The 11,366-nt window shown below is 49.1% G+C and overlaps 1 protein-coding gene across 1 annotated transcript; it reads left to right on the top strand.

Moving 5' to 3' along the window:
• Positions 1–259: 259 nt before the first annotated feature.
• On the top strand, positions 260–10,382 carry flbA (developmental regulator FlbA; the record flags this gene model as incomplete). The annotated part of the gene is made up of 5 exons (XM_025639187.1): positions 260–277; positions 8,125–8,712; positions 8,799–9,927; positions 9,985–10,172; positions 10,236–10,382. The coding sequence occupies 5 exons, from the start codon at positions 260–262 to the stop codon at positions 10,380–10,382; spliced, it is 2,070 nt and encodes a 689-aa protein (XP_025493595.1).
• Positions 10,383–11,366: the final 984 nt, after the last annotated feature.

The following is an 11,366-nucleotide window of genomic DNA, read 5'->3' as shown; positions in this document are numbered from 1 at the left end:
TGACCGCTTCTCTTTTTCCGTTCTCAGTCTTTTGCCCCGTGCGGCGTTTTGTTGTTGGGGACGAATGGGCGATATCAAGTCTAATTTTTGACCGCTTCTCTTTTGGGTCTTAGAACTTCTGCTGCGTTTTCTTTTGCGGGCAACTAATTTAGTGCACAAAAGAAAAAGTGGATCGTTCTCCTTAGCTCGACTGTATTTAGGCTGTATTCATTCTGCTTGATATCTGGGTAATCGGAGCCGAAGTGAGATAGACATAATCATGTACCTCGTCGATATCGTTTGCAGCTGAGCCGGGGTTGTTAGTCCTGCTCGATTAGGATGTTGGTGTTCACCTCCTTCACAAGTTCCACGGATTCGAAATCAGGCACAGAAAGTTTTTTTTTTTTTTTTGGGGGGGGGGGGGTAACATCTCTCTTTACAGGCATGTACGTATTCGGTAGAGCATTGATTAAGCCGGTCCCACAATTCTCCCATGCGATTGACAGCGCAACTACCGCTGTGCTGCAATTTGGTCCTTGATGGAAGTGTACCGCAGTACGGCACTACTATCGCAGCTAACTAGCTTCACTACATAGTATTCTTGCTCCATCCCAGCTAACATCTTCTGCAACCAACTGGGACTTCAAAACTAGCACATACTCCACCCATTGGCAGGGATTTCATATCTCCTCCCAGTCGTCTTCAACCAACCCTCAAGGCCCGTGTGGTAGTCCTGTAGATCCTTGATCAACCCCCCAATACGAAAAGAAGCAAACTAGGGAAAAGTCATCAACGAACTGCAAGCACCCGCTAGAGCAGGAAGTCTTAACCTGGCCCGGTAGTTTGCTGCAGTCTACTGACAGCCTGACACCCATACTATACACACCTCCCCCTGCCAAACCTACACCAAGACCGTATATCTTATACATCCCGGCCAACCAGGCTCATCAACAAGACGGGCACACATCAGAGCTGAGTCCTATGAAGACAGCGTAGCCGAACCTAAACCAGAGACAGGGGTCAGGCACCTCGATCATGACACCTTGGCGAGCTGCATCTGTGGCGGCTTGGACTCTTCAATTAATCCCTGTCTCTTGTCCTACCCTACCAGTAGTCTACGGGGTACTAGGTAAATACAGTTAGCCCTAGCCTGAACCAACTGCCGGGATATATGCCCGGCTACTGGAAGGGGGAGGGAGGCTCTCGGGATGTCGCATTGCATTAGCAAGTCGGCGCCTGTCGCGGCCCTAGTCTAATTTGTCTTAGGGAGCAGACGAAAGGCCCGGGGGTTCTCGAAGCTAAAAAAGCCAAAATTGGGATTGAGAAGTAATGCCGGTCGATCAGTATCATATTTACCCATGGACCAAGGAGGGATATCGGCCCGGGCTAGAGGGCTAGTCTAGAAGCCAGGGGAAAGTTGCAGGAGAAATGAGGATCTTCTTCACGATTGACGCTACGTTCTCGGCAGGATTCTGTGTTAGTTGAGATGCAAAGCGATATCCAGGAAGGCGGGTTCGAAATTGAGCCTATGGTGGAGAGGAAAGAGAGAGCATGACGACCGCTTCCCATATGGTTTCCCTTGTGCCGAATTGTCTGTTGCACAAGACAAGCCTGAGAGGATACACGTAAAGCAAGGGAGATAAGAAGGGCCCAATAATGTTGTTTATCTCTTTCGTTTGACTCGTACCTACCTAGCCATGTGGAAAATCTGACCTGTCAACCTGCAACAGTTGTTTGACAGACAGACGGGCCAGGAGCCAAGCCCTCGGTTACTATCCTGGCGACAGGATGGTTTGCCCTGTTGTCCGAATTCCTCTCGAACTGTCCCCTTTGCCCTTTGCCTTTCCCTCTTCCCTTGTCTAGTGTGGAAGAGCTAGAAGCGAAAGTAGAAAGAGTCTGTCAAGGAACAGGGACGGGAGGGAGATACGCACAGATCCCTTATGAACCTAACTTCAAACACTATTTTCTTTAGGTACAGTGTACACCTCCAAGCCCAATCCTGACTGGCTGCGGCGTATAATCTCACGGCTTATATTTTATTTTTATTTTTATTTTTTTTTATTTTTTGGTTAATTCTCAGATTTTGACTCGGGTGCCAGCCACATGGCAAACTTAACTGACTCTTGGGCCCTTGGCCCCGAGCTACGATGGCGATTGGCTGCCTTGAGGCTAAGAAGGTTAGAAACAAGACGGACAGCAATGAGACCTTGAAGAGATAGTTCAAAAAGCATGAGAGACATATACAGGACGAGAGAGGGTCTTGCAAGTCCTCATACGTACACATAGCAACAGGTTTCCAGATTCTGACATTTTTACTTCGGGCAATCCCACAACCCCAACGCCACGTACGTATCATCTATCCGAATCAAACAAAGAAAAAAGACAAAACAAACCAAAATCAACCCGTGACATCCGGCTCACCTCCCAGTTATCCATACTTACCCGTAACAAAGACAGCCAAAATTGCCTCTAGAACCACTCTAGAACCAACTGAAACAAGGTCTCTTTTCCCTGGCTTCTTTCCCAACCACCTGGAAACACGCGCGCCACCCACTACTGAATTCTAGACTCAGCCTTGCCAATAGTAGAAGGGTAACTGCACTGCAGCGAATGCCATCATCCCTGTCAGGTTCCACGCCGAAACTTTTTTTTCTTTTTTTCTTGATGGAGAACCTTCCCGTCCTTTTGTTTTTTCCTCTCTCGCGTGGCGGTCAGGGATCTTGGGACCTTTTCTTTTCTGGATGGAGACGGCTTGTGGTGGTGGACTTGTGGATTTGATATGGGGCCGTCGGGCAATTGCAAACATGTATCCGTACTCCGTAGGGTTCCATATAACAGGTGGTCGTGATTCATCCGTTCCGCTTCTCTCTATATGTCTTCTAGAATAATGTTATACGGAGTAGCTAAAAGCGAAGGTGCGTATGTAACTAGTAAGTTAATGTAAGCGTAAGCGTAACCGGAACCGCATACCCTACCGCCGGAACCTGCGTACAGGGCTCGCCTTGCCCGCTGTCAGTCACTGTATGCATGCAGGAGGAGGAAAGACCATGATCGTCCATGCCGGAGAGTCGATCCTCCTCCTCTTACATCCTTGTTTTCATCTGGTTTCTTCTTGTCATTGAGGAATCTACGAGCTGACGTGGTCCAGATGGATCCCTTTCATGCCCCGCTCCGCCCGTCGAATTGTGGATTGTTAAGCTGCATCGTTGCGCGAAAGAGAGAGAGAAATTATAGCAGAAAGATCCGATGAATCTTCATCCCCATACACCCTGATCCATTATTATACATACTTCTGTAGAATGTAGATACAAAGTGATTATGTAACAGCGACAGGAAAGGGCGTGGTGTGGGGGTCCAAGTGGAGGAGGAGAGAAATATGGGGGGGCACGCAGGTTTCAACGCTAGAATGAATAATAGACTAGAGCCAGCAAGAAACAGAGCATCCTGCGGCCCAGAAAGCGCCCTTACCGCACTTTTCCAGTCGGGTTTTGGGGGGATCCACAATTTGTCCTAGAAACTACAGTCTTTGTGTCTCTCTTCCCAAAGCAGTAACGAGGCGATTACGCCATTTTAAGGGCCCTCCCTCGCTCGCTCGCTCATGCGCTCACTCACCGCTTCGTGTGGAGAGAGAAGGAACCTGGAAACAGGTCACAAGATGCGATATCCGTAAATGATCCCGAACCTTTGGTTATAGGTACAGTACCTTATCGTCGGGCTTATGCTATATATGCTCCTGTCCTGTAATGAGTGGAGTGGATGTTTACAGTACACGTTACGTAGAAGGCAACCACATAGTACAGTTTGTTTTGTTTTTGTTTTTTTTTTTTTTTCTTGTTTTAGATCATATCAGTTGTTCACTGCCCTGGGGTCGGTGTGATTTGGAGTGATCGTGACTGCCTGATTGACTCATGACAGGACGGTTCACCTTGCTGCTGTTGAGGAGAAGAGGCTTCTGACTTACCTGTAGGCTGTAGCTAGCCGGCCGGGGCTTCTGTCAGATGCGATCCTGCTGCGATCAGACCTTCCGACTCGATATAGCTCCGTCGCATTAGCCTTCCCCAAATGAGCCTCATGTAATGGAAAAGGAAGATCCAAAACTCCAGCAGGATTTAGTCTACGGTTTCAGCTCGTCTGGACTTGGCCCAAGGCTGCGTGCCGGGTTCGTCCGAGCCGGGTGAGATTTGCGCCCCCCAGCCGGACGGGACTAGGTGTTCCAGTCTGGTGGTTAGAATAGACGAGACTACGACAGGACAGTGCACCGGGATTGGGATTGGGCCAACTCGCCTTAGTGGCTTCGTAGTCGAAATCAGGATCCCGGCCACGCTGGCGGGAAAGAGTGCGTTTCCCAACAGTTCGACTGAAAGCGTGTTGGGTGTGATGGTATGGGGCGGGTAGTGGATCGAAAGAATGAACCTTTGATAGCAGGATGTGATATATAACAAAAGGACGATCCTTGATATGTAGGTCATAAGTTAAGTTAGCTGTACGTACTCCCGTTGACAGATGCGATGGGGAACAATAACGTACGACACTGCAGTCGCGGCGCTAAGCTGAGCTTCTTCGGACCGGCTGGAAGCCTGTATATGATACGGCCAGGGTGGATAGTATGTACAGTACTCAGGAAGAGCAAGCTGAACGAGCGCCCGGTTGACAGGAAGGGCTAAATGCAGAAGAACAGCACCCAATGATTATAGGAGGATGATCACAGCATTGTCTGAGAATTGAGGATTCAGAGCATCGACGAGCAAGTATGAGTTGTAAGTTGTAAGTTGATTAATTGCAATACAGCTTCGCGAAGAGACCAATCAACGGGCGACAACAGCCAAGCCCGTCTGAGCAACACACACTAACCCAACCCAGCCGCCAGCTCTTCTCCACGTGGACACACGTGGAACCAGCATGGGTCTCGGCTAGGACATGAAAAGAAGAAGAAGAAGAAGACACTTGGAAGAGTCATGGAAGAGCGGGAGACAGTCATCAAATCATCATGGGCAACGATGAGCAACATCATTCGGTGTTAGCTAATCCTAGAAATCCTGGCGGGAAGAGAATACGAGCGTCGAAGCAAGCTGGCCGGACACAGCCACACGGGAAGCTCTTCTCCACTGTCTGTTGCTCGTTTCCTTTTGATTTGATCTGGCTGACGACAGATACACAGAGTACTAAGGATTATCTGAGGTAGACTCGGTGTGAAATCGGTTCCGTCCGATCACGCTTGATCGACTCGAGATACACATCTCACATGCAGCACATCAAATAGTGAGGAGCCACAGGACTCTAGCCGGCGTGTTGTATGGTGATGGATTACTCCGTACATCCCCCAGATAAGGAATTGTGGCCTGAGGCTCCACAGAACACACAAGTATTGATCGGCATCAGGGAAAGTGCTTGGTTCGCTTGGTCCTGTTCAAGGACAACAAGGTTTTGGGCTTGAGCGGATCCCCACGTGGGTGGGAATGGAGAGCATCTTACGGAGTAGAGGGTCAACAGTTTTGTGAGGTACCCCTACAGGCTACAGCTCTGATGGCGCTGTCAACAGGATAAATAAACATCAATGGATCACCATCCATGGGGATCATAACAGAGTCATTGGAACCAATATCATGGGAGGAGAGAAAGAGAGATAAGAAGCCTACCTTAGAGGGTGGAGGCGCGGACGGAAAGAGGAGATCAGCCCAAATTCAACCATCCCCAAAAGGCACTGCGACGACGACAAGAACACTTCCTGGACTCCTAGTATCCTACCCATCTTGGTAATTTGTCCATGGCAAAAAATCATGCCAAGCCGAGTAGCTGGATGGGTCGTGGTCTGGTTTGGGGGTGGGGGAAATACCGACCAGGTACATACAGAGGAGTATGTTTCTGTCTGTAAGTGGTGGGATTTGTAATTATTCATCTCAGCAGCAACAGCAGTCAGTGGCTTCTAGCAACGTACTGTTCGGTCCTAGTGGCGCACTATTCCACACTGGGCAAGAGTCCTACTGCGAGTGTTCGTGACGAGCCGCTCTGAATGGCTGTTATCGCCTGGGGGATTTCCCGGGCTCGAAGCTAATGACTCAATAAATGACGATCGATACTGGATTCCACCGTAATGCCTGTACAGGGCAGTACTGTACCTACCCAGAGAGTAATCCTCCCGAACTCCTCGAAAGGGAAGGCAAACGGAGTAGAAGCCCCCTGATGATGCATCTGAATATCAACCTATACCCATCATCACGTAGTTCTCCGTAGTTGTGATGCAGCTCGAGGATAGGTACACTATCAGAAGTCTATGATGGAGGAAAATATCTCAGCCCGTTCTCAGGCTGCAACGTAAAGCAGACAGCTCCCGTTCCGGCTGAGTCAGGAAAGTTTCCAGGCGAGGCCCGGGAGATCTCATCGAGACTCATCGTCATATGATAAGAGATACCACGGAAGTTTGATGACGATCGGGAGGGCGCCAGCATTCATGCATGAGGGTGACTATAAGTATATGTGCATGCATATCCTCATTGACACCTACTGGTCGATCTGAAGTCAATTGACCCCAGAATTAGTCTACGTGCTTGGGACTCTGAGAAACTGGGGATATCTATGTGAAACCGATGACCATCCGACGTTGCTTCCCAGCGCTGAGCTGAAGGAGGTCGAAAGGCAGGTATGATTCGAACTGTATGGTACGTGACGGGTAATTGCTGGAGAGGGCCATCCACGGACGGGCTGGCAACACAACGGACGGAGGACTCCGACTCCGGTTGAGTATTCTCATGGCCCCGAGGGAAGGGGAAGCATTCAAGGATGCTCCTTGCAGCAGTGCCATCCCGACTATTACTGGAGGTGAGCATGAGGAATGGAAACTGGGGTAATGAAGCATGCGCAGACTCTTTGCTTTCTAACTGTTCTTTTGCTACTGTTGCTGGCTGTGTCTGTAATGCAGCACCATAAAATACAGCAGCAGCAGGCGGTCGGTGGTATTACTTTTTCCGGCGTCTGCCGTCACAACGGGTAAGGTAAGGTACTGGACGGTCCAGGACAACGGACTCTGCAGAGAAGGGCGGCGGACTGGCTGGCTCACTTTCTGATCGCCCCAAAGGACGATCCATCCACCTTTGCCCTTGGCCCACGTTGTCTGGTGCATGAAACCGTCCGCGTGCACGGTGGGTCAAAGACTGACAGGCCTGATTCTTCACACCCCTGGGCCGGGGGTCTTTTCTCGCTCATTCTTCTCTTGCGTCGTGCGCCGTCTCACCAATCTTCTGCTGCTGCTGCTGCTGCTGCTGCTGCTGCTAGAGTATGATTACCTTACTACTAAGGTTACAACTACTAAATACTAGGTGCTTGCTTTAGCAGCTACTAACTTCTTACTTATTACTACTTCTACTACGCTTACTCTCACTTTTTACTCCTTTACCCTTCTTCTTCCTGTTTCCTCTGCACACTTCTTCTCCTCTCTTCTTCACTTTTGATTGTAAGGAATTTATCAGTCACATTCACTTCTCTCACCGTACTCCTTTCCTATCTTGAAAAGTGAGTAATGTTTTAACTGCTGGGACGACTGATAACTGCCTAAGAGCCAAGCCATCGCTTTCCTAAAACAATTCAAAAGACCAGGGAAAAAAAAGAAAACATTTCAATTTTATCTTTTGAAGATTTGGCATTTTTGTTTCATGAATTTTATTTTAAAAAACCTCTTTGGAGAAAATAATAATATTCTGATTTCTCTTCCTTATTCAGAAGACACACCCACACCCACACCCCTCCACCCTTTCTTTCCTCTCTCTCTCTCTTTTCCCCCCTTCTTTTTGCCCTTGACCCTCTTTTTTCCTCCCTTTCCTTTTCCATTCTTTTTTTTCCATTCTTTTTTTTTTTTTTTTTTCTTTTTTTTTCTGATAATTTTCTTTTCCTGATTTTTTTTCTCTCCTGCTCCAACCTTACATAGATACATACAACCCCCTCCCCCTCTTCTTCTCCTCCCACTCGCCTGGTTCGCACTATTCAATGCCAACCATATCCTCCGTCCCTTTCAACCAAGGCTCCCCTCCTCCTTCCTCACACCTTCATTACCCTCGGCCTTCCCGATCTTCTGCCGTACCTATTCCGGTTCCCTCCTCCCCGGATCACAATCGCATTTCCTCCTCTACTTCTGCTACTGCTGCTGCTCTTCAGAACTCCGCGCCCGCCGCAGTTCCCGCTCATTCCCATTCCGCCACATCCACCACCACCAGCACAACGACCTCCGCCGCTACCTCAACTTCGGTCACCAACCCCTTCTCAACAGGTTTCACTGGCTCGGTAATTGGATCAATTTCTCGCCGCAACCGTCGCTCATTTGCTGCGTTGGCCCGAGAGAAAACTTCGAGTGCTCTCGCCAATTTATCTGCCATCGGAAGCCCCAATTATCCGCTCAGGCCTTCCGCATCTTCTGGAAGTCTTTCCAAGCACTCGCGCAAGGCTTCGCTGGTTAGCATCAGTGATCTACCTAGTGCTACACCTTTGACCCCGCCATTGTCGGATAGCAGTGCTAGCAGTGAACAATCCAGCCCTGCGCCCATTGATCCCGCCACCAATCGCGTTTTCCCCGCGGTGACCGATCAGGCGACGACCTCCGTCGATAGACGACGTCACACTATCCAGCGTATCCCTTCTCCCCTTCAGCAATTACCAGAGATTGACCCTTTCGAACCTCCTGCCAAAATGCATCAAACATCTTCCAGACTGTTGCGTATGACGGAAGATGATCGCCCTTTCACCAAGGTAAGCTTTCCCGAAATAAACGCGCGCTAAGTGTTTCATAGAGCGTTCAAGCAATTGAGCAAGATATTAACGGGCAATGGTTGTAGGATTTCATGGACCTGTTCTCGACCTTAATGGTCAGTTTGAAGTTGGATTCGCATCGTGTACGATTCACCAAATATGACCACTCGTTTACTTCAGAAGAGGCCATCAACAACCTGGGGTCTCTCAAATTCTCCCAATCCAACCGCATGCCCGACCCCAAGGATCCCTCCCGTATCGTCACGACTACCACAACCACTACGTTTTCCATGGCAAAGGAAATGGCTCGCTCAGTATGTCAACGCTTCGTGGACGCTCGCTTCATCGAGTCTGTAGATGGAAAGGCATCGCAGTTGTTCCCCCTCAAGGGCGCATTGTATCAGCTCACACCCAAGGGCATCAACATCCTCCAGAGATTCTGCCAGCGCAATGGTATCACCGCGCGCCATGTGATCGATGTTCTGGAATCGCCGCGCAACACAATGCAACTTGTCAACCTGGAGCGCGATTCCGAGACCGACAAGCTGTCACACGATCGAGCGACCATCGAAGTTATTTTCCGCCGGTTCGCTGGGCAGGATGGCCCGAATGTCAAGAGCAGCATTTCGACCTCCGATTCCGATTCATTGAGCGATTATTCGAACGGATTGGTGGGCGTGAAAATGGCCAAGGAGCGCAAGATCAAGGACAAGATTGTCTCCAACACTTTCACAGGAAAGGCTGCGGTCGACTGGTTGATGGATTGTTCGACGACAATTGAGCGTCGGGAAACCGTTCTCATTGCTGAGCTTTTCGTCAAGTACGGTTTGATCATGATGCTGCAAGAAGACCAGTTTATCACCGTGCCCGACGACTCGATAGCCACTTTCCAACCTTCCAAGAATGCCATCTATGGAATCACTGAACGGGGTCAGAGGGTATGTGGCTGGATCGCACGGGACAAGGCTCGTGACACTTCGATGTACGACAGTCGGGGTATCCCACGAGACTCGAACAACGCCCGGTTGAATCACATTCTACACGATCCAGCTCTACGACTCCTTTTCCGCGAGTTCCTGCGCTTTTCACTCTGCGAAGAAAACCTGTCTTTCTACCTCGACGTGTCCGAGTTTACATCTGCTTACCACAAGGCGGAGAAGGTCGGCACATTCAGGAGGCCGGACTCAGTACGGGAGACTTTGGCTGCGGCATACGGTAAGCTATTCCTCGGAGTCAGGTCTTGAGATATTGTGGTCGTGCTAATATGTGCAGGTCTGTACAACGCGTTCTTGGCCCCTGGCTCGCCTTGTGAGCTGAACATTGATCACGCCCTGCGAAACAGCCTTGCCAGCCGTATGACCAAGGCTGTGGGTGACGACGAGTCCATGCTCAAGAGTCTCCAGGAGGTGGTACATTTGTTCGAAATGGCTCAAACGTCGGTTTTCAAGTTGATGTCCAGCGTAAGTTCACAGACGGGAAACGATACTCATTTTTTCACGAATCAATTTACTGATTTTCAGTAGGACTCTGTTCCCAAGTTCCTTCGCGATCCCAAGTGTGCTAGTATCCTTCAGGAGCACGATGTGGACTTGATTGGTGCCCCGCGGTCTTACTCTCCAACTCCGGCTCCGGTACCGGAGCGTTCGGCAAGCCGCTCGGCGCGTCCATGAGTCGAGCCTCGAAAATAGACCGACGTGAGGCTACACTAATTACTACCTCATCATTGGGATCAACACCAGCTTGTATTTGGATAACTCCAAGCGAGGAATCCACCGAAACCTCGGAGTCTAGTGTGCTCTGAGACACCGCCAGACCTTATGAATCCTGAGTCGGCGCGGTCTAGCGCGACGTTGACCGACCAGCAAAAGTGACTCCTGTTGTACCTGGGGTCTGCTTCCGAACATTTGACTTGACACGACATGATTACACGTTATGCGTCTCCGACTTTTCTTTCTTCACTGCATGAGAACCCGTTTCCGATCCCAAATGGACGTGGAGAGTTCTTTTTTGGCAACCAGATCACCTGAAATAATTCGTTCATCAACGACCGATGAGTGGAAAAAGATGTTTTAACGATCAATGGATCATGTGATAGATGCTGGGACCCGAATTTCTGTTCTCTTAATCCAATTTCCTTTGTCATTGTCCCCTTTACCCCTTCTTATGTTTTTTTTTTTTTTTTTTTTTCTCTCACTTTTTTCTGTCGAACTTGAAGAAGGGAAGGCTGAAACACACCGCCAGTATTCCAGCATTCCAGCATTAGAGAGGCGTTTTTTACCCCCATATTTCTTCTTTTCTCTGGCATTGATGCATTTTCGTGCACACTTCTTTTTCTACTTGGTGATAAATCCGATTGATTGACTGACTTATTGATTCATGTGTGTGTATGCCGCCATATGTCCTTTTTTTTTCCTTCTCTGTTGAATTTCACTTGACCTATTTTTTTGCCTGCATCATCGATAGCATATCTGATCTGCATTTTCATGGGTTAACTTTCTGTTTTCTGCGCCATATCCAGCGAGTGAGTTCTGTGTGTGTATGTACATGTGTGCCATGTTCTGATTCGTGTCTGGGCCTTTGCGACTCAAGACTTCTATCGTGAATACCAACCGATTACTATTTATTCTTGATTTGCTCTGACTTGTAGTCTACAT

Source organism: Aspergillus uvarum, assembly GCF_003184745.1.
Source record: "Aspergillus uvarum CBS 121591 unplaced genomic scaffold BO82scaffold_16, whole genome shotgun sequence".
NCBI lineage: Eukaryota > Fungi > Ascomycota > Eurotiomycetes > Eurotiales > Aspergillaceae > Aspergillus > Aspergillus uvarum.
This window is presented reverse-complemented; position numbering and strand designations above follow the sequence as displayed.